General features: G+C 32.6%; 2 protein-coding genes across 2 annotated transcripts; both read right to left on the reverse strand.

The window, feature by feature from the left end:
- Nucleotides 1-10,718: 10,718 nt before the first annotated feature.
- On the reverse strand, nt 10,719-20,246 carry LOC135835171 (uncharacterized). Its single transcript, XM_065349317.1, has 3 exons — nt 20,099-20,246; nt 16,430-17,274; nt 10,719-10,894 (listed from the first exon to the last, which is right to left on the reverse strand). Exons 1-3 carry the CDS (start codon nt 20,117-20,119, stop codon nt 10,825-10,827), a joined length of 936 nt encoding a protein of 311 aa, XP_065205389.1. The 5' UTR covers nt 20,120-20,246; the 3' UTR covers nt 10,719-10,824.
- A 1,624-nt stretch (nt 20,247-21,870) lies between these two features.
- LOC135835157 (endocuticle structural glycoprotein SgAbd-4-like) lies at nt 21,871-27,035 on the reverse strand. The gene is made up of 3 exons (XM_065349299.1): nt 26,852-27,035; nt 23,205-23,326; nt 21,871-22,405 (listed from the first exon to the last, which is right to left on the reverse strand). The coding sequence occupies exons 1-3, from the start codon at nt 26,855-26,857 to the stop codon at nt 22,141-22,143; spliced, it is 393 nt and encodes a 130-aa protein (XP_065205371.1). The 5' UTR covers nt 26,858-27,035; the 3' UTR covers nt 21,871-22,140.

Genomic DNA, 27,035 nt, shown 5'->3' on the forward strand with positions numbered 1-27,035 from the left:
TTTTAAAGTCTTCGGGGATGCTGAACTCGAATATATACTCATTTTTTGAAAATCACCCTTCAATGTCCCTCCAGCTCACATATTTTGAAGAAAAAAAATGTCTGAAAATTATGAAAATGTGGTGTGAGGTGTGATGTATCGATTCTATTTAATTTATTAAAGGCAGTGATCGTGAAATCGAATATTGGTTCATTTTAAAATTTGAAGGGGTGGTGTGCCTCCAACTTCTCACTTTTTTCAAAATTGGGGACTGAAGGAGCATTAAACCTTGACTGAACTGAAGTAGGTAGAGGTACGCATTGAGCAAATATTGTTTTTAGACTTTTATTTTAATTTACCTCAAGCTCAAACATTCATTTCGGTTCAAAGAGATTACAATGTAGATTCTTGCTCCGTTATTTGTTAGATACTTACTCTTATTCATGATTTTTCTTCTTTTTTTTTAAATTGAGTGGGGGCTTGGTTTAGCAAACGTTTCAAGCTCGAATTTTGACGAAGTGATATTTTTGAATTTTTCGGGTACCTGCTGTACAAAATTGGAAAATATTCTAAAATAGGTATGTAGGTAATTTTTAAAAAAAATAAATAAATAAGCGCGAACAGTTAAAATAAAGTTGAATGAAGACAAAAGCGTAATATTTACCCATTTCACCTCATACAAAACCCATCGAGCACCATTTTTTTTCCTATTAAAAGGTATAGTCGGGGAACTCGCATAAGGATCTATTGCAGCCCCCCCGGTCGATCCTCGGGGACAACTTTTTTCTTAAAGGGGGAGTCCTAAGGAACATTTCTAGCCCTTGTATTCAAAAAAAAGTGACCTACTTACAAAATGGCGGCCAGAATCGCAGATTTTGTGTTCCAACATAGGACTTGCACAAAATTTTTCAAACTGTACAAGGGTAGATCAAAAGATCAGGCAAAAATTTATCACCAATCAGAATTTCAAGTGCTAAAGTGTGTTTTTAGATTTTTGGTGAATTTTTGAAAATCAAATGTATTTAGGCCAAAAATGAGGGGAAAAAATCAAAATTTTACCAAATTGTTCAAGAAAGCTGAAATTTGGGATATACCCTATTTTTGACATGCCAAATAGATTGGAAACTGTTTCAACCTATTTTGGGCAGTTCTGGAGCCTCCAGCAGATTTTTTTAACTCGAAATTCCCACAAAATTTTATCAAATGGAGTTGGAAAGCCGAAATTTACCCTGCGAACTAATTTCAATACACCACGAAGTCAACTGTAGGGGGATTTCAAGTCGTTTTGGAGCCTCCAGCGACTTTTTGAAAATTACTGGAGCCTCCAGTAGATTTTTGAAACTTGAAATTTCCCAAAATTTCATCAAATGGAGATGGAAAGCCGAAATTCATTCTGCAAACTAATTTAAATTCGCTACGAAGTCGACTGCTGGCGGATTTCAAGTCGTTTTGGAGCCTCCAGCGACTATTTGAAAGGTTGTACGGCGTTTTTTGGAAAATTTAAATTTCCAAAAAGTAGCCGGAAGCTTCAAAACTATTCGAAACCGCCATGCAGTCGACTTCATATTGTATTGAAATTAGTTTACGAAGTATTTCAGCTTGCTAACTCTATTTGACAAAATGTTGTGGGAATTTCAAGTTTCAAAAGTCTGGTGGAGACTCCATTAATTTTCAAAAGGTCGCTGGAGGCTCCAAAATAGCTTGAACCCACCTGAAGTCGTGTTCAGAGGGTATTAAAATTTTAAATCTTACAAAATGGGTCTATGAAGCTAAAATGGTGTACATATGCACCCTACTTTGAACCTTCAAATCGATTGAAATAGTTTAAAACCGCTTTGAGTACATCTTGAGCTCCAGAAAATTTTTGAAAGTTGAAATTCCCACAAAATTTTACCTAATGAAGTCGAAAAGCTACAATTCGATTTATGTTCTAATTTCAACATGCTGAGTCAATTAGGGGTGGTGTTTTAAGCCGTTCTGGAGTCTCCAGTCGTATTTTGAAAATTCCAGCGTTCCAAAAAGATCTCTAAAACTCATCCAAATTCACTTCAGTACGCGTTTTCCAACTTTGTTGGGTAAAATTTTATGAAAATTTGCTCCAGTACTGCTCAAAAACGGTTCGAACCCACTTTCAATCGATTTAGGGGGTTGAAAAATAAGAAACGTAACAAATTTAAGGTCTGTGTCGATTTGCTAAAATCTCAATTTTCCCCCATTTTTGACTCAAATTTGATTTTCAAAAATTGACCAAAAATAGAAAAGGGATACCCCTCACTTGTGAGAGAAATTCGTGTTTCTTATGATTGTGTGGTGTGAAAGAAGAGCTGCATTGCACCCTCTATTTTGAACTTTTCGTAGAGTTTTTTTCTTAAATTTAATATTTAAAAAAAATACTTTTTTGAAGGACTTGATGAATTTTTGAAAGTTTAGAAAAATTAAGACTGTACTTTCTCAATTTAAAACTTTGAAACCCAATTTTTATTGGGAGCGATAATTTAAACACAAAAATTAAAATTGATTTCAATTTAAGTCATTTTACTGATTGAGATATAAATCAGAGACAAATAATTAAAAGGGAATATCGAATTATACACATACATACACACACCCCTCGCCATTTTGAAAATTCGGATTTGTGAGCAAAATGATTACTTCATCGGAAAAATCATCAATTATGTGATGGTGCTCAGCAGATTGAAATGTTGATCTTTGTCGACCAAATGATACGATAACACCCCCCCCCCCCCCCATCGAAATGGCTTCGAGCTGCACCCGAATAGAGAGAATCACGTTCCAAAAAGTCTGTAGATAATATTTTTAAAAAGCACCCAGCACAACGTTTTATAGTCAGTCATCAATGTTTGTTCAAGTTCTCAAAGTCAAAATGACATTTATTTTTTCTGCAAACAATAAATCCGAATTACTTACACGTGGGTATACTTTCATTCATATCAATGTCGAAGATTCGTAAGTACCTATAATTGAACATTTTTATGGTGATTACGATTAGAGATCCCGTTTAGAATTCGAGGGGAAGAGGAATGGGCAAGGTCTGATGTTCGAGTAAAACAACAGCATAATTTTAAAATTTTCGAATAATTGCATCGGAATTGGCTCATTTGAAGAAATCTAGGTAACTTGATTCTTAGATAATACATATGAGATAAATTAAATTATTCTTTAATTGATTATTCACTGCATCAAATTCACAGCTATACTCGTGAAAAATTCACTTGTAGACATTCGTAGGAAAAACATTCAATTTCAATAAGTATGTTGCCAAATTTCGTCATCTACTCGTAATTATTCATGTTTCTATTCAAAAAAAAGGGGGGAAAACTGAACCATTTGTTTTCTTTTGAATCAATAGGTTAATTCTGCGAGGAAAGGAGGAGGAGGTGAAGAGATGAGTTATCAGTATAGGTAATATTTTAATCAAAAAGTACGTATGATGTTTTTGGCTTTTTATTTAGGAGCAGGAAACTCAAATTTTCAATTCAGCGCAGGCTCGTAAAAATACATCAAGAATTGAGCAAAAAAATAGGGAGGAAACACAATTTAATTCTCGTCGTATTTTTCATCGCAGAAAAATTTATCGTTAAAATTTTATGAAATCTTTGAACCTCCGGGTCAAAAAAATCTAACCGGTTTAAAAAAATTCATATTTTACTCGATAATTTGAAAATACCTATTAATAAGTACTAAGTAGCTAGGTATGCTTTTTTTTTTTGCAACAAAATATCATTGAATGTAAGCAATAAATTAAAATATTAACGAGACGTTTTCATCAAAATATGCAGACCTAGGACCAGTCAACGTTTTTCTCTGTTTCTCTCTCGCTTTCTCCCCCAAGTCTCTGCGTATAATATTTTGCAATATTGCACGGACCAAGACGAGCTTAGAGTGAATCCGCAAGATTTATACACTTTTTTTTTTTACAAGTTATAAAAATAGTCTAGTTGAGTGAATGGTTATTAGCCGGTTCTTTTGATTTTTGCTCATCTTGACCGCCCTTGGAACTTGACCACTATTCTAGAGTGGAATGAATTTAAAATGAGGTCGACTCATCAATGTTGGCGTGTAATTGTATAATACTCGGCATTTTCATTCGGTTGAAAAAAAAATAACAGACAAAAACAATTACTGCTTCTGCAGGTTGCCTTTGGTGTAGTAAAGCTGAAGAATCAACTTTGAGAAAAATCAACGAAAAAAATGCATTCGATGAGGTAGGTATAGGTAGGTAAACGAGTGCGCAGGTAAAAATAAAAAAAAAATGACGATACAATTTACCTGCTAATGAGCATACCGGCTACCTCATCCATTTAGATTAATTAACGATAAGATGGGCGTACCTATTTGAAATTAATGACCAATATTATTCATATGTAAAATGTTTTGGGTTAGCAATGAACAAATTGCGAAGATTGTGGTAGAATTTTTTCAAACATAGGTAACCTAACATTACTCAATATTAATCGTTTCAAAATTAGCCGCGGACACGCGTACCTAGCTACGCAGAGGATTCGATATTTTTATTCGTGAAACAGAAATTTGTTCGAGTATCATAATTCATTATCAGATATATACCTACCTCCTGCGTCAGTTATATGAAATCTTCTACCGCTGCCAGCGAGTTGAAGTTATTAATGTCGGTTATTCGTATTATGCTTCTTACTATTTTTTTATTATGTAAAACGCAAGACAACCAGAGAAAAATGTTGAGTCAGAAACTTACTAGTTTGATAAAAATTATCATATGTCTAAAGAGACTTTTTTTAAAAATACTTAATAACATTGAAGCAGATGTTATGTAACCTTTTGCGGTGTTTTCAATCAGATTCGATGATTTAAAAAATTAACCAATTTGAATTTTTTTTTTCATCCACAGGTATAAGTAGATACCTTATAGTTTAAGTATACGTACCTACCTATTTCGTTTATTGTGGTTTCGAATCTCATAATTATGAGATTTCTCAGTCTGGATCTTCTTTGTTTCTCGCTTCGAAAGCTTTTATGTCAAATGAGCTGAAAATGATCGGTTTTTTCTTCGTGTTCACTTGGTATCTTTTGACAAAGTAGCAAACGCCGGAACTCGACTAAAGACAGCTTCTTTCTGGAAAACAGGTTTACTTAATTTAGGAAGTTAAAAATATGCATCAATCAAATCTTTAGATGGGGGTCTCCAATTGACAATATTTACTCATTTAGAAGTGTTAAATAAGAAGGTATTGAGTTTCAACGACAGACGCCTGAATGGCTGGAAATTGAGTTCAGTAAAAATTTAGAAAATTATATGATCGATTTTAACTTGAATTTCGTTTCTTCTTTTCCATTTATGTAGGTTTTTGAGGCATTTCAAATGATTTTCAAAGACTTTTTGACAGCTTTATCAACGTTTTACAATATCTTTTGGAAAGTATAATATTAGCCCAAAAAAATTGTGTGATTTTTTCAAAATCAACTCAAAGATGGTATAAGATTTGTTCGCATCATTTGAATGACTTCATTAATCCATATTTAGTACTTCGGTGGGCGATCAAAACATGTTGGTAAAAAATTCCATTTTGAAAATCAAAGAGTCAAACACGATTTAAAAATTTAGAGTGTACTCAAAATTTCGAAATTTTAAATCAATTTTGTCCCTTCAATTTTCATCATGAATTAGAAAACATTTGAATAATTCAAATGAAGCCCCTAACCCACAGAACTCGAGTGGACGAATAAAAAAGGAACATGTTATCACAAATCTTATCTTAAAAATTAAAGGGACAAAACTGATTTCAAATGTCCAAATTATGAGTTCTCTAAATTTTTAAATCGTGTTTGGCTCTTTGATTTTTAAGATGGGCAATTTGTTAGTTATTACCAATATTTTTTGTTCGTCCAGCGAAGTACTAAATATGGATTGGTGAAGTTATTCAAAGGATTGGAACAGTTTCTTACCATATTTGATTTTATTCTGAAGAAATCACACCATTTTTTGAACTAATATTTTGCTTTTTTTGGAAGCTTTATATCTCAAGTTAAAACTGTTTAAATTTGAAAGATAATTGAGTTATTGTATTTTTTTTTTTTTTTTTTGAAGAAAAATATAATATGGAAAATTGAAGACTAAGACTAGTGGAAAGTAAGCACCTGATTGAAATTTGAAAAACTCGAAATTAAACTACTTACGTATTTAGATAAAAGCTTCAAACTTTTTATGATAAACACATACTAAAAAGTTGAAAGCAACTATTTCGAAAAAATTACAACAGGTAAAGACCTTTGTTACCTTCTTGTGAAAGAAATTATTTTTCAATGGGATGACTGCGCCTCTCGAGGGCCCAAAAAAGGTATGCCAACCAAATTTTTGGTCAAAATTTTGAACAGTTTTAAAAGTAAAGTATTTGAAAGCCCTGAGCTTGAATATTGTTTTTTTTATTGCATCCCTCTGAACTTCTCGCCACAGGACCCATCTAGAGCAGCTACCTACAAAATGAATCCGCAGGCCAAACGAAATATTGAGCTACCAATGGGCTTTTGATTTTCCCAAAATGGCCCCAAAACTGCATAAACCAATGAAAAAGATGAGAGTGGCGAATTATCATTTTATTTATGATCATATTTGAGCTAAACTCACGTTTAGAAGTCTATTTTTGACCTAAAATATGAAGAAAATATCGTTTTCTAGGGAAGGGACGTCAAACTTTTTAAAAAAAAGTTATTAAATGAAAAGAGGAGAGGTATATGTATGTACCTAAAAGCTTCCATGGTGACCAAAAAATGAATGTTCTCTGTTTTAAAATTTCTTCCTGCGTAAAAAAGTCTCTAAAATTCCAAAATCGTTCCTCCACTTTCTCATCTTGAACTCAATTAATAAAGTACTTAGGTAGGTATTTGAAACTGTTTTTTAAAGCATACTAAATCATAACTTTTAAAAAATTGCAAACAACTTTAAATTGCTGCACATTTTTTTTTTCAAGATAGGTCACAAGGGTTGTGATTTTTGGCCATTTGAGACTTTTTTATTGTGTATCAGTATATGCAATTGTATTCAGCTTTATGACGCCGAGCTATAAAAAAATTTAAATCAAGCACAAACGGTTGCATGAACAGATAGTACATATAAAAAAAGTATCATTTTACATCAGAAAACTTGAAACATATTTTTCTGGAAAAAGTGATTCTGATCATTAAAACCCAAACCTCATTCCATGACACATGTTGCTCGTAAAATATGATGAAATATTGAGGATTATATTCTGAATAAGAAAGTTGAATTTTACATTGTAGCAATCATTACGTTTTTGTCTTCCCTTCCCTCGCAGGGGATTCCAACCCACCGAAAAAAATTTAAAACCAACACTGGAGAATCGAGAGGACTCCAAAATACACCATTGCCCAAAATTGCAGCCCTGAAATTCATTTTTCGTAAGTTTGTAATGTTTGTAATATGTAGCACTTTATGTACTGGCACAGGAAATAAATTTGATGATGATGATTTTAATGACGAGTTTTACAAATTAAAATTTGTGCTAAAAAATGTGAAAAAATTAAAATTTCGAAAAATTGATCTAGAGAGCTAGATTTGTATCACATTTTTGACCTCCCAAATCGATAAGCAATGGTTTTGAAGCGCTCTGGATCCTCCAGCGGATTTTCGAATTCTCTATTTTCTCCAGTGATCATTTTTGGGGGAAAAATGAGAAATCATCACTCGCAAACGCGTGAACGAAAAAATATGAAATTTGGTTTGTAATTTGTATTCTATTCTCAAGTTCACAAGTCGATTGGCGATAATTTCGAACTGTTCTAGAGCCCAGTAGATTTTTAGATGTTCCAATTTTCCAAAAAAAAACCACTGTATCACATAAGTGAAGTATAAAAATGAAATTCAGCACCCTAAACTCGGAATTGTGATCTGTGTGACCCATTCGATCGATTCAGACACTTATTTTCAAATTCAAAATCTTTTTATATTCCGGTTCGAATCAATTAAGAATGGAAATCCGCTGGAGGCTTCAAAACAGTTAGAAAACATCATCAATATTTGGACAGCATTTTTCACGTTATCGATGGCTTCTGGGTCATTCCACGTCATTTCGACCAAGAAGTGGTAGGGGGGTTCGGTGATTTTTAAAAAAATTTTCCTGGTGAAAAGGCCTTCCGAAGGGATGACCAATGGCGCAAATCGCAGCCCTCTAGCCCATTTTTAAACGCAGCCAGGGGGTGTCAAAGTTTTCAGTGAATTTAAAATATCATCAATTTCAGCAGTGGATTACTAGATAACCGTGATACCTACCAAAATGGAACATTTTCCCATAGTTTGAGGTTCTGAAAAGCTTTCTGGTGATATCATAAAACTTAGTGTTGCCACTTTTCTTCATATAAAAAATTAGCTCAAAAAGTTTCGAAACGTAGTTTCCATATCGTTCCGACTCTCAAAAATTCTGAAAAAAATAGTATTATGGACAACTTTTCATGCTGAACAACATATTAAAAAATTGGGGTGGTATCATGTTGCAAAGTCGACTTAAAAAATTGAAAGTTTTCGGGAAAAATGCGATTTTTGATTTAAAACATGAAAAAAGTTTTGATTGGTGAAGTTGACCCATTTGACCCCTATTTTTACGTAGGTATCTGTTGAAAAAGTTGAAAAAACCCTTTCACTCGATGAAATGAACTCCTCGCAAAAAAATCAAAATTCAAAAAGATTCAAAAAATGAATGAATTTTTATTTTTTTGTTGCGAGTGTGGTTTTTATCGACGTTTTCATGAAATACGTCAGAAAGAGGTCAAAATAAGACAACTGAATAAATTTAAACTTTTTTTGATGTTTGAAATTGAAAATTGAATTTTTTCAAATTCTGATTTTTTTGTGAGGAGTTTATTTCATAGAGTGAAAGGGGCTTTTCAACTTTTTCAACAGATACGTAAAAATAGGGGTCAAATGGGTCAACTTCATCTATCAAAACTGTTTTTCATGTTTTAAATCAAAAAATAGCATTTTTTCGCAAATTTTGAATTTTTTTTAATCAACTTTGCAACAGGGTACCATCCCAATTTTTTAATACATATGTTATTCAGCATGAAAAGTTGCCCATAATATATTTTTTTCAGAATTTTTGAGTGTCGGAACGATATAAAAACTACGTTTCGAAACTTTTTGAGCTAATTTTTTGCACAAAAAAAAGTGGCAACACTGATTTTCCCGCAAAATTTCTGATTTTTTGACCCAAAATTAGACTTAATTTCAACAGCTTTCTCGTCAAAATGTACAAAATGCAGTTCCATGCTATTCGAGATTAGACAAGCCATCATACACGAGTCTAGCTCGAGTTGCTTAACTTACCTACGTTAGCAATGGAAAGGGCTAAAAAGGCGTGTGCACCTAATAACTGTCATGGCGTAACTAAGTATATACTTTGTACGATAAAAATATGCATTAAGTACAAACATATTCGTAACGTGTTTTCAATTAATTTAGAAATAAAAGTATGTATAATAACAGCCAAATGCTGATAATATTGGGCGCTCTTATATGTAAATTAAAGGCGATAAAAATCACCTGAAAATAGCCCGCTTTATGTTGTTTTCCGACAAATTTTTATGCTAACGTTGTACATATTAAATGTGAATATACGTCCTTCTGGAATATTCTTCGAATCTCTTTACCTTATTTTTGCATTTAAAAAAAATAAATATTAATAATTTATTTATTAAACTAGATTACCTAATTAATGAATTAATAGGTAAGTAGGTACCTAAATATAGAATGTAACGTTATTCAATTTTTTTCCAAAGAGATGACATCTTATAGCAAACATGTTTTCTTCCCTCATGATTCGCATTTCTCATTTCTTTTACAGGTGAATGAAGTCCTTCATCGTGGTACTTTAATTTTTGACGAGAAAATAACATCTCTGAGTTCCGCTTTGGATGCAGGTATTTACCATATAAGTCGAGGTATAGCGAGATGGCTTGTGTATAGAATAGATGGGTACCTATAATTTTTATGTACAATTTTTTTTTTGAAATCCGGCACTTATGGATTTATGAGGGTATAGGGTTACACATCAATCAGGTTTGAATGTTTTGTTAGTCTAAGTGTCTGGTATCAAATAACGCAAGTATTCGCACTAGGGAACAAGTATATTGATAGGCTTGTTTGTGATTAGCACGTGCCAGAAACCGGTCTAGCAGAAAAGATCTGTCAATTATGTACGATTAGCATTAGGTATCGGAAATATTAATTTCTCGTATACAATATCTGGTCGCTGTCGCGGATGATTCCAAAACAGATTCATTATCCAGTATAAGATTTTTCATTTAGGTGTGATGTGATTGAAATGATTTCTTGACTAGTTAAACATATAATATTAAATCGTGTCTGGTTTTACGTCGTCTGGCACACCTACAATAAAGAGATAGGTAGGTACCTACGAAAATGCGGTTTTTATTTTGTATCGTCTGCTCGGTTGAGTTTTTCACACGCGATCGTATAATTGGCGATTTAATTTATAATTCGTGGATACCGTACGAAGCTCATATAAGAGATTGTGCCTTATACCTACCTATAGTGGTATCGTTCTAGTTACATTCCACGTCTCCGTGGATGACCCTAACGTCTTGTCAGGTTGTCTAATGTCTAGAATAGAAAACAATGTGTGGTTATGTAACGAAGGTGAGACTGGATAGTGGATATAGTGGATACTCGAGTTTGCTTAATGAAGTTTTTTTCTTCTTCTTCCATAAAATGGAATATAAATGCGATTTATTTGGCCAATGTGAACATCTTAATGTATAGACGAGGTGAATTATAAAAAATAAAATTTTAAAAGCTTCAGTCTGTATAGTACTAGTTTACTTAGTTTTAATTGATGAGATCACGGGAGATGCGGAGTCGATTTTTTCTTCTGTTTGTTTGATTTCTCTGTAACATGGAAAAGTGATTTATGATTAGATTGGATAATAGTTTTCATTGTAATTACCTAATGTTAATGACTATAGGTACGTGAAAATTGACCAGAGAACCATTTTCGTTCACTTTCTTATGGGAGCATGCAGACCTATAGGGGGTGGCTCACCAAAAGGAAAAATGAGTTTCCTAATCAAAAACCTCATACATATGTAGTATCAAAAATCACGATTGGATGGCACCATCACATTTCTACTTAAATTCTTTATTTAATATTTGGTTCAAAAGCACTTTGAGCCGATCATAGCACCTCAATAAGCAAAAGATGTTATCTATGTATGTAATAGCATAGCATTTTTTTCAACTAGGTACCGTCAACTGCAAGGGTGAATAAATGGTACAATTTTCGAGGTTTTTTAAAAATTACTCCAAAACTACTCAACATATTGAGCAAAATTTTTTTTCACCCATGCAATTCGGCATCCTTTGGCTACAAGTTAACCTCCCCCACAACCTTCCCCTCCCCCAACCAAAATTTCCAGGAGTGCTCAAAGTGAGCAAGGTCAGACGCCCAATTTTGGTTTGGGGTGAAAATGAACATTCCTAGATTTTTTGAATTCATTAAATATTTTTGAAAAGTAAGTGCTTTAAATTATTATACACGTATAGAGCAATGCGTTAGCTACAATTTCTTTTTTAAATGATCAAAATTGGTCCATAAACAGCTTCTGCAATTTTTATACAGAATGGTTAGTGCGTGTAAAAGGAAACAAAGGGTCGAGATTTTTGTAAGGTCTTCACCCTTTGTTCATTTTATGCACCCTAACCATTCTGAAACAGCAATTTAACAAAATTACTACAGGTAGGTACCCAACATTTTTCTGACAATATTTACGATGTTTTCAGACAGAAAAAAAATCGCAGAAGCCGTGTTTATGGACCAATTTTGATCATTAAAAAAAGAAATTTTAGCTAACACATTGCTCTATACGTGTATAATAATTTAAAGCAGTCATCTTTCAAATATACTTAATGAACCCAAAAAATCGGAACGTATTTTTTCAAAAACAAAATTTATCACTTTTGTCTTTTACTTTTTATTTTTTGGCGATTTTGTTTATTTTCGAAACTTATATCACCATACACAGAAAAATTCGTCAGACACTTCTCTATCGGAAGAAAAAAAAGTAGGATCCTATCTCTGTGACGACATACAGCCGAAAAAACGTGAGTTTTGTCCATTTTCACCCCAGTTGACGGTATGCAAATAAGATATTGTTTCTGTAGCCAAATTTGCTGCAATCTGAAAAGTACGTTGAAAATTTAAAAAAAAAAAAAATAAATGATAGATGTTTTGAAACCACCGAAAGTGAGGGAAATTGCAGTAAAAACTCTACATAATAATGTCAAATGGCGAGTCGTTGAATTTTCTTCGACTTCTTAACCAAAAATATAAAATACCTTGGATGGCTTCAAAAATTTAAGCCATTTTTTTAGAAATTTCATTTTTTCTTCAAATTGACCTTGAAACATTAAGATTTAAGAATTCAAAATTTATTTAAAAAATCTTCAAAAAAACTGAGTAAAATTTTTTGACAATTCAAAACAATTTTTTAGAAAGTTGGGGGGTTGGTCGCCAAGTACCTACGTACCTATTTATAAAAAATATCACCATAAATACGAGTAGGTACCTATTTATATCGAAAAATGCTCAAATGGCTTTTAAAACTTTAACATTGAGGAATCAAATTATTTTTAAAAATGTCTTCTGAAAAACTGGGTGAAAATTTTTGACGATCCAGAACAATTTTTCAGGGAGTTGGTAATTTGATTTTCCAGTATGGAAAATAATCGAATTGATTCTCACTTTTTTGAACGTAAAGTAGGTACGTAGGTAGTTAAATTAATTCTCAATTTTTTGAGAGCATGGTCAAATTGATTCTTATTATCTTAGAACAATTATTGAAAAATCTTTAGGGTGGCTCAAAAATTCTGAGACAATTTTCTGGGATTTTTTTTTTAAAATTAAATTTAAAACTTGGACATTTAGGAGGGAAAATATTTTTAAAATGTCACCAGAAAAACGGTCAACATTTTTGACAATCCAGAACAATTTTTCAGGAAGTTGGTGAATTTATTCTCAAGTAGGTACCTACCTACCTATGGAAAATTATTGGTCGAATTGATTCCTGAATCTCACTTTTTTTGAAGGCATGGCTAAAATTGATTCTTAATTTTTTGGAGGCATCGTCGAATTAATTCCTATTTTCTTGCTTAAAAATAACCATAATTTATGCTGCAAAATCACATGGTGCCTATAAAATTGCGCGACAACGTTTTTTTGGAAATTTAATTTTTGTCCAAATGAACCTTAAAACTTTAAAGCATTCAAAAATTAAAATTAAAAAAAATTATATTTTCAGAAAAAATGGTTGAAAACTTTTAACTATCTAAAAAATGGGTTGATTGCAAAGTATAAAAAATAATCGAATTGATTCCTACTTTTCTTTAGAGCATTATACGTTGAATAACCTTATTATGACTGTAAATTAATAACATTTTTCAAGATCTTTCACTTCAAGGAAAAAAAAATGCTTTAAAAAAATATAATTCACTTTTGAAAAAATGTGGCTATTTTATGGACACTAAGACCAAATAAAAGAGGGATTTGACCTACACGTCCTCCTTGCAATTTAATGTCAATCTTCTTAAACCTTTGAGAATATAATATACATCAACCTCACAAACCAAATCTAACCCCCCCCCCCACTTACGGGTGTAATAATCTTGTAATTATAAACACCCCAAAAAAAAAAAAAAATGTTTTTAATGTGGGTAGGTGTAGGTATCTATCTAATGAACATTTTTGGAATTCCCAAAAACGAGAATTAAAAATTAAATTTTCTTGTAATAGCTTTAATGGGTTATTGTCATAACAGGATTTTTTAGGTACCTTGTCTTATTGTATTTATTCCAACATAACAGCTCTTAAAATGTCATGTTTCAAACCATTTCAGCATAGACTTCGATGAAAGAGGTCAAATGTCAAACTGGATGACCTTTTGAGTTGAAAATATAAAATAATATTCTCCCAATTGTTAAAAACTGTTTTTTTCGCAATTTTGCGTTTTTTTTTGCTGTTTTTTTTAGGTAGGCTGCAGGTAGGTAGGTTTTTTAAAAAAAATACTCATTGAGCAAGGGTCATTCCACGTCAAGTGGACCAAGAAGTGGTAGGTGGGTTCGGCGATTTTTTTGAAATTTTTCCTGTGAAAAGACCTTCCCAAGGGATGATCAATGGCGCAAATCGCAGCCCTCTAGCCCATTTTTAACGGTGGACAGGGGGTGTCAAAGTTTTCAGTGAACCTAAAATATCATCCATTTCAGCAGTGGATTACTCGATAACCGCGATACCTACCAAAATGGAACTTTTTTCCATAGTTAGGGGGTTTGAAGGGCTTTTTAGTGATATCATAAAAATCAGTGTTGCCACTTTTTTTCGTACAAAAAATTAGCTCAAAAAGTTCCAAAACGTAGTTTTTATATCGTTCCGACTCTAAAAAATTCTGAAAAAAATATATTATGAACAACTGTTTACGATGAACAACATATTAAAAAATTGGAATGGTAACTTGTCGCAAAGTCGATTTAAAAAAATTAAAAGTTTGCAAAAAAATGCGATTTTTTGATTTAAAACATGAAAAAAAGTTTTGAGTGGTGAAGTTGACCCATTTGACCGCTGTTTTTACGAATCCGCCGAAAAATTTGAAAAACTCCCTTCACTCGGTGAAATAAACTCATCACAAAATAATCAAAATTCGAAAAAATTCAAAAAATAAACAAATTTTAATTTTTTTGCTGTGAGTGTGATTTTTATGAACTTTTTCATGAAATACGCCAGCAAGAGGTCAAAATAAGACAACAGAATCAATTTAAATTTTTTTTAATGTTTGGAATTGAAAATTAAATTTTTTCGAATTTTGATTTTTTGTGAGGAGTTCATTTCATCGAGTGAAAGGGTTTTTACAACTTTTTCAACAGATGCGTAAAAATAGGAGTCAAATGGGTCAACTTTACCAATCAAAACTTTTTTTCATGTTTTAAATCAAAAAATCGCATTTTTTTGCAAACTTTCAATTTTTTTAAATCGACTTTGCGACAAGTTACCATTCCAATTTTTTAATATGTTGTTCATCGTAAACAGTTGTTCATAATATATTTTTTTCAGAATTTTTTAGAGTCGGAACGATATAAAAACTACGTTTTGGAACTTTTGAGCTAATTTTTTGTACGAAAAAAGTGGCAACACTGATTTTTATGATATCACTAAAAAAAAAACCTTCAAACCCCCTAACTATGGAAAAAAGTTCCATTTTGGTAGGTATCGCGGTTATCGAGTAATCCACTGCTGAAATGGATGATATTTTAGGTTCACTGAAAACTTTGACACCCCCTGGCCGCCGTTAAAAATGGGCTAGAGGGCTGCAATTTGCGCCATTGATCATCCCTTGGGAAGGTCTTTTCACAGGAAAAATTTCAAAAAAATCGCCGAACCCACCTACCACTTGTTGGTCCAATTGACGTGGAATGACCCGCAAATGACTTTAGAAATTTTTCAATGAATTTTGCACGCATTCTTGTCACTTCCGGCGAACAGTTTTTTTATTTTAAGGGTATAATGATATGAGAATAAGGGCCAAACAAATGATGGAATTAATATTGTAGTGGCACCTTTACAGGAATGTTTTGAGATCCAGATACAATTTCTGAGTTGCTCAAAAGAAAGAAAGAAAATGATAAGTATCTGCATCATTTCAGCAAAACTTTAAAAATTCAATCGCATACCGGTAAGTGTTACTCTGAAGGTCAAATTTTCAAGAGCCCATTTTTAATATCATGTTTTGAAATACAATTTCAGTATGATCACTCAGAAAATTATTTTTAAGGGTATGAGTTTCTAATTTAAAGCTGTTATCTTTGAGAAATAAAAAACTTTTCATGTTGTCTAATGTATGCCGCAGTCAAGGAGCTATCAATGTTGAAAAAAAAATATTTCAGATAAGTTTTTTGAAAGTGGTTTTTATAAAATTGAGGTACCTGAACACTTTTTCAAACTGTGTTCATATTCACAACTATCCCTTCCCTCTCCTTCTAATATGGTCATAAATACTTTTTCGTCAGTATAGGGTAAGTCAATTTTCAGAACTAATAATTATTCTCCTTTAATGTAAAGATAGGCAACATGTTTGCCAACAACATGAACGTGGTTCCGCTAAAAAGAGCTGCATTGTGTACGCTCATTGCACATGTAGAACACAGACGAAAAAAAGTAATAATTTGCAAAAACCAACTTTCTTGCATCACAATTAATTGATTTTTCTAATCAAAACCGATCAAATTCTCGTTATTTTTTAATAATTTAATTAATATGTAAACTAGAATGAGACGAGACACCATGTACCTATTCTTAATCCTTTGATTTAAGACAGCTATTAAATTACGTTTGCCCAATAAGCATGTAAATACATAATTATGATATTCTTCTATACTCACTTTTCAGAATTCTTATCATTGACACCTTCGTCGACAACGACAGCCGAGATGGGTATCTCGTTGACATTCCAACTACCTAAATCTCGTCCTGCTCCGTACGAAATGGGCCCTTGATAAGGTGTCGGGTAAAATGCAATCGACGCTTGTGGTGTGCTAATGCTTGCCACGTTCGGTATGATAGGAGCACCCTGAATGTATTGAGATTGCTCTTGGGAAATTTCATGAACGTTAATAGTATGCCCTTCGTCGTGAGCAGCTGATTTCAAAATAATCGATCCCGGTCCCGGTCTCGGTCCAGACGCTGCTGATGAAGAAGCTGTTTCCGAAGAGGGTTTAGGTTGTTCTACGTAATTACGTACGTAAGGATTTTGGTACGTGTTGTATGGCACGTTGTACGATTTTTCGTAGTTTTCATCGAGGATTACAGTGACAGGGATTTCTTTGGCGGTCCAACTGTCGAGATTTCTGGCATAAATTGGAACGTATTGGATATTGGGGATGATCGGAGTTCGCTGCTGGAGATTTGAAACAGGAGTAGAGGAACTAGATTTTAAGTTGATTTTTCGTGTCTCTGCTGAGGATTCAGTTTCGCTGTGAGAGGGTTTCGTATCAACGGTGGGTTTGGAATCGAGGAATTTTTGTGGGACTGGACCTAGATGATTGTAAATGTAGTATGGGTTTGAGTACGGATCGTAAGCGAAGGGATGTTGGTAGTAGAAATATCCTGGGTAATTGGATTGCGAGGGGTAGTGAGGTGCTGAGTGAGCTCGGTAGTAGGGGAAGTCAGGATATGCTGGGAATTGTGGCGCTGATTGTGAGTTGTAGATGAGCAATAGGGTTACGATCTGTGGAATGAAAATTAATCTGAGCATTAGTTCTTGTTTCATAACTTAGTAATTTTTTTTGTTTACTTTTTTTGAAGATTTTAAAAAATTGATTCGTTTATTCGAGGTTTGGGAAGGGAACCTCTTGCGGTGTCCGCCTCCGATTTGAACGGGACTGCGATTTTTGGAAATACCATGTTCTAAAACCCTCAAATCCAAATTTTCAGCTGCCCAAGTTCATTTTTCGATTTTTGACGAATTTTTGAAAATCCAAAATTGACTATTTTGGTGATTTATGCTTTTTTAAAAAAAGTACGCACTTGATCAGTAAAAATGTTCAAAATACGTCCAAAAACTGATATTATCCCCCCCCCCCATCCGAATTTCGCCATTTCCAGCCATTCTGGAGCCTCCAGCGCGATTTTAAAATTTCTCCAGAATTTTTAATTTGCTCCAGAAGGCGTGAATATGAAGTTGGGCAGCTAAAAATCGAGTTGTGTGTTATATTCGATCTGTTTAACGAGTTTATCCACTTTTCAGTCAATTTTGGGAGGGACATCTCAATAGTGGTTTTTTGACCATCTATTTTCAAAACTGGTTAAAAAACCACTCTTGAGGTGTCCCTCCCAAAACCGACTCAAATGTGGATAAACTCGTTGAACAGATCGAGTATAACATACAACTCGAAGGTCTTATAAGCTCGAGTTGAAGTCAAGCCAGATACCAAACATTAAAAATTGCAATTTTTCTATATAATCTATTTCGAAAAAAAATATGGACAATAGAACTTGACTTCTGTACATCTTTGCTCTTTTGCAATGAAACACTTTGTATCCTTCCCTATCTCCCTCCCTGCCTTTTTTTCTCCTCTTCCTTTCTCTTCTCTTCATTTTCTATCAAATAGCTACATGGTTTAAACAAATAAATAAATTGGTGAAAAATGTTAATATAGGCACCCTATGAAAATCTTATTTTTTTACATCCATATAATTATGTAATTTTTATCAAATCTATTACCTAGGTACCTACTTGAATAAACAGTTCACAATTAATATGATAAATTCTTAAAAAATTAAGAATTTTGATGAATTTTTTAAAAACAAATGTGGGCAAAAATACTACAATTTCACCCAGGCAACAATTTTTTCAATTTTTTATCCAGATTTTTTCATCTCCCATAATGATTTTGAAGTTAAGAAAGTGACTTCGCTGGAAAATAATATATCTTACGCCTCTGATTATTTGTATGTTAATAAACATTTATTTTTTCCAAATGTTTCTCAATGCATTTGTCCCATCATTGGAGTTCAATTTTCATCACTTTTCAACGATGGAACTCACCTCAAGGATCAGAAAAACATTCTTTTGATATGATTTCTTGACCTAAGAACAGCCTCTATTTACTTGGTCGATTTTTTTGTCACATATTTGGATTGAGCCAGTCAAATCACCTCAATTTTAAAATACATATTATCGCGATTATTTAGCAACATTTTCTGTATTTTTTTGCACTTTCAAATCCACATTTTTTATTAAAAAATCTCGTCAAAAAAAGTATCTATCAAAGAACTGAAAAAAGAAATGTTGCTCAATTTTTCAAACTAGATTTTAGTAAGGATCTATTTTTTAAAAATATATTTTATATTCTCACTAAGATACTTACCTAGACATTTTATGTCAAAAAATTGCTATACGAACTAAAATAGACCAATCGATGTTATTTTCATGACAGCAGGGGGGGAGGGGGTGAAAAAGTTTGATATTCATTCAATTTTTTTTTAATTTATATAAATTATGCAGCTCCAAACAATCCTTAAAATAATTTCCTCCCTCACCAATTTGGAAATCGTTTCGAGTCTTCATGAGCATTCTCGGAGCTTTCAGCAAATTTTTAAAAATTAAGCTACTATTCCTGATTTTTTATTTCCACTCCAATTCTCCTTAAGTACAATAAAAGTGATATTTCTCAACAAAAGGAGGATTCTAAAACTGAAAAGTTGCTCCCAGGATTTCTAAGAACAAAAATATATAGCTATATCAAGACCCAAATAATCTAAAACAAGGGTCATTTTGCACTCCCCTCCACCTCCCTTTACAAAATATAAAATCCCAGAAAAGTTGTCAAATTTTATCGATAGTTTATTTAGAAAATAGTATCGAAATTCTTCAGTAAATTTTGAAAATCCAAAACTCGCATCTTGATGATTCATCGTTCATCTGGAATCATCTCATTTATTGACCCTTCTTGAAAAATGGGACTCGGGGCCAATTTTCTCATTTTCCCTCCTCCTTCTCAGCGGTAGATACCACACCTTGAACAAACATATTCTTATTACGACCTTTTTGATAAACATTTATTCGACAATAATTTTTTAAGAATAATTTTCTACAAGTAGGTGAGCATTTTTTTTCAATTCAATTCATTCATTTTTTTGAATTGTAAGTATGTTTTTCTATTCTTTAGGGGGGAAAATAACATAAAAAGCATTTTTGAAAATATTTTGAGTCAATTCAGGTAAATTTTCATAAATATTTCAATTGTTCAAGGACAGATAAAACACTTCTAAGAACCGAAATAATGCACCAATCACTTGATTCTTTCACAACCAACAGAAATAATCCATCAAAAATTTAAGATAAAGCATCAACACTTTTCTAAAAATTATCAAGGCACCAGTTAGACAACTACTCTCACACCATTATCAAATAACAGATCATTAATCAGCCTAGATTTCGATAGAATGCAACCCAAATAACACCACTTTGTCAAAAACATTTTCAAAAAACTCGTTTATGCAATTTTATTTAAAAGTGAACTCGTTAGCGAAATATTTGGTGTACTCACCGAAAACAAAATCTGATCCATTTCTAACAAATGCACAAAATTACACAACAAAAAATAAACTGAAATGCATCCGGAGAAGAAAATCTATTTATACGAAGAAATTCAGCCTAAGTGAAGTCAACGCACTCGAATATTATATGTAGTAGGTACCTATACAAACCAGTCGTAAATTTTCAAAAGAATGTTAAACCCTTTGCAAACGAAAAATAAAGCGTTAATAATTGGCATCTTTCACAGTGTACTCGAAAAAGTACGATCTGCTCTGCAGTGCATTTGATTCGAATCAACCTCGAGTGATTCTAGCATAAAATCGAAGTAGGTATTTTGGTAAAATAGCAGCTTAGATGGTGTATAGAGTTGAGTTTTGAGATTTAGAACACATTTTATCGACTTGATCGAGGTGATTAGTTCATCTTAGCAAAGGTGATGATACTGGAACGTATCATGAGATATTTTGAAGGCTTTACGATTACCCTATGGTATTAATTTACGATTAATAACATTTTACATGTTTGTGACATTTTTAATCTTTTTTTCTTTCTCTCTCTCTCTCTGAGTATAGCCAGTCGTATCAGAGAACTCGTTATTGCCTTTTGTACTGAAAATATACGTGTAAATATATCCATAAACCAGTTATGATAATATTGGAATTCTTCCAAACGAGCAAATCGTCCATTTTTCCATTTTATTACATACAGCAAATTCGTCAATGTTCAGGCAGGTAGGTATCTCACATACTATATAGACTTGTTTCCACGACGATCTTTCGTACAAAAGAGCTTACTTTAGATTACCAGATGACCATAAAGATGCGAATTGGAAATAAAACAGGTTCGGATGATGGTGACGAAAAACTCGAATTTCGAATTAATTCTTTTGTCTTCGAATTACTAATACCAAACTACCTCGCCACCAAAGTGCACGGATGATAGGGTTACGATGGTATTCTTGAGGAAGGCTGTTATCTCGTTGAGGAGAACTACACCAGATCATCTGGAATAATTTGGGGTTACCCTTGATTCGATCGTAGATTTTCAATGTATCATTTTGTAAAGAAGAGCACCTGTTGTGGATTTCCTTGGGTTTGGTAGGTAAGCGAAGGAAAAAAATTGAGAAGTTCCATTTGGTATTTTTTAAGATGATCTGGAATAGGTAAATCAAAATTTTTAACTGTCAAAATTGACCCAATTAAGTATAACTGAATATTATGATTTTTTTGGAGGAGGGGGTATTATTTTTACTTTACTTTAATATTCAAGTAAGTGTCATTTTTATTTTTAGAAGTACTTATCTTAGTAAAACTGTAATCAATCTTCTATTGGCAGTGTAACTACTTTTATCAGTTTTTTTTTCTGGAAATATTTTTATTTGATTTAAATTGATCTTATCTGAAGATCTGAGATCATAAATCCATTTTCTATCTCGTTTGTGTCAAATTAAATTTCATCTGTTTTGTACATATTTTCAAAAATTTCCATCGTGAAAATTCAGAAAGAAGTAGTATGCAACCTGCAGTGACTTAGGTCGAATGGGTTGCATAATTGAACAGTTGAAAGAAAATTATTTGGTAACTGTTCCTCAATAAAAAATTTTCTAAAGTTCAAAAAACTGGTTTGAATTTTTTCGATACAAAATTCCTTCTTCTTTAACTTATTATTCTGGACTTTGGAAACTGATCAATGATCACCTACTCTTACACCTTACAATCAAAATAGATCCCTTCGATAATCAAAAGTTCATTGACCAGTTGAAAAAAAGTGAACCAATACAAAAACGTATTATTAATTATATTTATATGAAAACATAACAGATTCTTTACACAAATTACACGTCGAGAAATATAAAAAAACGATGGAACGATTATAGAAATACTGAGATCTCATTTTTTTATATTTCTGGGATCTAGGGGAAAATAGATGAAATATGATATGGCAGGATTATCTACTCGGATGAGGTACTCAGAATCCTATATTATTATTACCAAGATCATGAGCACTCGAATTTACGTACGTATTGAGATTACTATTCAAAATTGGAATAATTTACTGGTATTTAGGTTCTGGGGTGCTTGGCAAACTGGCCAAGTATTCCAGGGATTTCAAGATAACCGGGTCAGCTGGGGGTGGGGTTGGCAAATGAGCACCCTGTGGTTGGTAACCGTTTTCGTCGGCGATGTATTGAAGTTGGATGACTTGGCCTTCTGGTGAAGTGTAGGCGCTGGAACCTTGGATAACTTGGGCTACCTCTGGACCAACTTGCTTGACGTATCCGCTTTCATCGACTATGATACCATTACCAGTTTCATAGCTGGAAAAATTTAACATCGATGTAAGTTTCAAATTTCATAACATTTGCGGTGTTCAATTGAACGTCTCAGGTGCAAGGTCAAATTGATCGAGAACGTCGATAGAATCGAATCAAAAGGAAAAATTGGTTCGGAGTAAGTATTTGGTAAAATGTATGAACGTAGAGCTTAGATTTTTTACGCGAACAAAGGGATGAGAATTGAGAAGGTGAAAAATTACGAGGAGAATTTTTCCATTCAATTGTCAGCAAGGTTCCCCTTTCATGTGACACAATAACTTTAAAGATTGAATTTCCACATTCTCGTTCTGTATTTGTATCAAGTTTACACAAAGAGCTACGAATTGTTAAACGTGTATTTCCTCATTCTTATGAAATCTTACGTAAAACGTAATATAGTATATAATAAATTTGAACGAGATGAAAATCTAAAATTTCGAAGACTAATTAAACAATCTCGTTTAATAGGTTGTTAAATTTCCAACCGAGTTATATAATTTTTCCTGCTTGTTTTGACTGCTGCGCGGATGCGCGAGTTTAGTAGGTCGAACGATACGGAATTTTTTCACCTATAGGGACAATCGATTAGTTCGTGGAATAATCCAGATTTTTTAAATCGATTATCTTCTTGCAAAAATCGTGTTCGGGGAATGATTAACGATCATAATGGATTATTACCTACTCCTCCCTCGACGTACCCTTGATCAAATAGATGTATCCCAAAAAAATTTAATTGCTCTATTTATATCTAATAATTGTTTTGTTTTTCGCGTTGAAAAATTTCCAATAGCAGAATACTTACGAGTTCTTGAAGGTTCCGTCGTAGTTAACTTCGGCAAGTTGTTTCACAATAGGAACCTGTTGTTCTCCAACTGGGATCGATTCGACTAGAGCAAAAGCTAGACAGAATAATGCTACGAATTTCTGCAAAAGAAAATGAAAATTGCACGAGTTAGATGAAGTAGATCAAGTGCATTAAAAAGAAACATTCCATAAGTACTAAGTACTAAATTCAACAAAGTGGTTCGCAGCATCGCTGGCTGAAACCAGTTTAGGCGGAAATACCATAGACAAAAGTTAGTTGGTCGATTATCTGCTAAGATTTTGTAATATGGTTCCAGTTCACTTTCAATTTTTTTTCATTTTGCCGGTGAAAGAACGAGTTATGTAGGTTGGAGTGCAGTCGTTATTTAGAATGCAATTTACCGTTGAGCTTTTTTTTATGGGGTTTGGGAGACATGACGTGAGGATTTGACGAGTTATCATTTTGGAAGATTTTTTTTAAACAATTATATCGAACGGAGGAGTGATTTATCACAATTCAGATGTTGGATATTTCTCTCGTAATCTATTTTATTGCTTTTGATTGAGTAGCTACTTGATGATAGATTGATTCAGGAGGATAAAAAAAGTAATGGTCTCTTGTTGGTACAATTTTTGACAAAATAAATGCATCCTGGGAATCTTTTTAGTATGCATCGTATGTTTTTGGATTCTAAGTAGTCAGTTTATTGAAATCAGGTTCATGATTTGTTGATTTTTTTCACGAATAATATAATGGATAAAAATAAAAAATGTTTTCCACGCGAATTATGGGGTCGACAAAATTGATTTTTCAGTCGAAAAATGACGACTGATGACTTCTATTATTTTCATCCATTGGTCCCTCGTGCAGTCGTGCATTATGAAATTAGGAAATAATTGGACATTGGAAAGGGCTTAACCTAATATGAATACCCAGGGCTAAAATTTTTCTGCAATTTTTTGAAATGTCCCATTAGCAGTAGCCAATTGAAGTAGGTAGGTACCTATCACTTTTACAATTCATGAAATTCTAAAAAGAAGATGGTGAAATTTCTTTGGGGCATAAAACATGTGATTACTGAAAAATGATGTTAAAAATATCTCATTACGACATAGGTATGTATTTTTGAAAATTTTCATCGTTTGGAAATTTTTGCGATTATTAGTCAAAAATCCAAAATTTGCAATCCAGAAGCCCTATTTGAAAATTTTTACCAGCTGCAGTTTATTTCTTATGGAGATGAAGACCTAAAATAACATTTGCCTCGAGTCCTTGCGGCTTTCAGAAGCTCTATTAAGGATGAACCATCGTTGACTTTTCTCATAAAATTGGGGGGCACGTGAAAAAAAGTAAGTAAAGCAACGTCAAACACCCTGGAAACATGTTTGGGTGTCTAATTTGTTTTTCAACCAGGCTTAAAATGCCAAAAATATGAAAAAATTTGATGGAAATAAATTTATTTATTAACATTTAGGTACCATTTTGGGGGGATTTAACGACCCTTATGAAAATTAGATAATTTTGAGTACATTTCAGAGGTGCGAATTCTCCAAAAAAGCGAAATATTTTTTTAAAAAACAGCAACAACAAAAAATGATTTTTTTTTGAAAATTTAAAAATTTTAGATTTTGAATTTGAGAGTATAGAGTTCTGAGTTTTTAGTCAAAGGCCTGAAATTCTCTCCACGATGTTTCAACGTCCACTAAATTTTTCCCAAGTCCATTCCTCAGTCCCCAATTTTTTCAAAAAAAAAAAAAAAGTACCTACACATCCAATATGAAAAAGAACAATCCAAGCCTATTTTTAGACAAAATAAAAAGTAGGGAAAAAAGTACTCATCTACTACTCACACATTTAATTTTGGCTGAGACGAGACGTCACAAATTTTTGCAAAGGTAGGAGAGTACATGGCAAAAGAAGGGAGGGGGCATGAAATGGACAAATTTACCGAGCAGGAGTTTCCTTCAAATATTAGTGACGAGCTGAGTAAAATGAGACTTAAACTCAACTAAAATCTATCTCGGGTTTACCAATTGCACCTATTTCAGAGAATTTTTGTGATAGAAATCAATTTTAGGTAAATTTCTGAAGAAATTGATAACTTGATAACTATCTATATAGGTACTTAAGTAACCAAAAAAATGGATTCAAAACCGAAATTTTAATTTTTGGTGTCTTTTTTTATGTAGAACACTACCAATGATCTTTCAAAACTTTTTTTCAAATCAAAATTTTGAATTCAATATGTCTATCTTCCACATGCTGTATTGCTGTCTAATTGAAATACCTACCATTTCACAGATTGCATCACGTTCGAAAAATGCATTGGCAGAGGGGTACAATTGTCCCTACCTAGAATTTTGCTCGTCTTGGATAGAAAAAATGTTTTCATTGATTTTTTTCGAATTATTATGAAATACTTATGCATGAAAAATTTCAAAATTGAGATATATTTCTGGAAATAAACGTCCAAGTATGTATTAAACCAAATCGCTTCATAATGATAACATTTTTCAATAGTTACAAACTGCAAAAAGTTCATTCGTTAATAGAAAATGTAGTACATATTTTGATGCAATTCCCTTCAAATTTATACCTACTTCTTTTGTCCTAATTAATAAAAAGAATTGGAAGAAAATCAGTCTCAATTGTGCTGAAGCAAATTTGAGAGCAATCGAAATGTTTTTGGTTCTTTTATTCTCTCCCCCCCCCCCCCATTCCACTCCTTAAACACATTTCCATAACTATGTAAAACTAGATAAGGTCATTTGATAAAATTCGCTCAAAATTTCCACGTGATTAAAATTCTTGTTTTTTTTTCTGAAAAATATTTCACCTGTCAAAGAAATTGAACTCAATTTTTTGATAGCAATTAACGAATAATTTCTGAAAAGTACCTAAATTTAAAGTAAAAAGTTCAAACTATCTCTTTGTTATTTTAACAAGCTCTACACATGTTCACGATCTTACTACTAATTTGAGTGCTATAGTTGCCCAATAAATCACTGCATAGTTTCTTGAAAGCACATAAAAAATAAAACAAAAAGGGGTTGCTTAATTCGGATAATTTTTTTGCAGATCAGTATTACTTAAGTAAGAATACGAGTATGAATTTATTTTCAATTAATTTTCGATGTGAGGACATTTGTTTGCATTTATTCTCTCATTTCAATTACCACCTATGAATTTTAGATGAAAATTAAAGTTTTTAGAACATTTGTGTCAACAAAAAAAGTATGTGCTTTGAAAATTGAAATAAAAATTCCTCAGGTTAGGTACCAAAATTTGATAACAAATAATTTAAAAATGAAAAAAAAGCATTACCTCAAAAAAAACTGAAGCAATAAATTTATAGTAGGTAACATAAAAATAAAGCCAGAAAAAAAATGTAAAACTGACGTAAAATAACCAACTTGTAAAAAAAAACAAAAAAACAATAGGTACAAAAAACAAAAAAAAATTCAAAAAAACTACGAAAAATCGTGTCAAAATCGCGACGACCTTGAACAGCACGACGAATTAACGAACCCCGAAAATCCGCGTGACCCAAACATACGTAAAAAATGAAACCACTTTCACTGCCAAAGATTTCAAATACTTAGTAAGTACTCAGTTAACGGTTAAAAAAAATAGAAAAAATTTACCTGCATGTTGAAGCTTGTGATAGAGAACTTGCAACCTTAACAAGTGAATGATTAACACTGTTCAAATTTATCGGATGAATTGCTCATTTATGAGTATTTATACGTGGTTAAACCGATCGGTCCCTCCACTCCTACGCCTCTGCATTCGATGATATAATTGACTTGATAGACTATACGCTCTTCT

Source organism: Planococcus citri, chromosome 2 (genome assembly GCF_950023065.1).
Source record: "Planococcus citri chromosome 2, ihPlaCitr1.1, whole genome shotgun sequence".
Taxonomy (NCBI): Eukaryota; Metazoa; Arthropoda; class Insecta; order Hemiptera; family Pseudococcidae; genus Planococcus; species Planococcus citri.

Bases quoted from the DNA above. Each gene is read 5' to 3' on its own strand.
- LOC135835157 (XM_065349299.1), bottom strand. The intron at 22,406-23,204 runs GTAAGTATTCTG...AAATTTTTCCAG, and splicing joins GACGGAACCTTCAAGAACTC to CTATGAAACTGGTAATGGTA.
- LOC135835171 (XM_065349317.1), bottom strand. From the start codon at position 20,119: ATGGATCAGATTTTGTTTTCG. The intron at 17,275-20,098 runs GTGAGTACACCA...TTCATTCCACAG, and splicing joins TGGATCAGATTTTGTTTTCG to ATCGTAACCCTATTGCTCAT. The intron at 10,895-16,429 runs GTGAGTATAGAA...TCCATGTTACAG, and splicing joins AATGATAAGAATTCTGAAAA to AGAAATCAAACAAACAGAAG.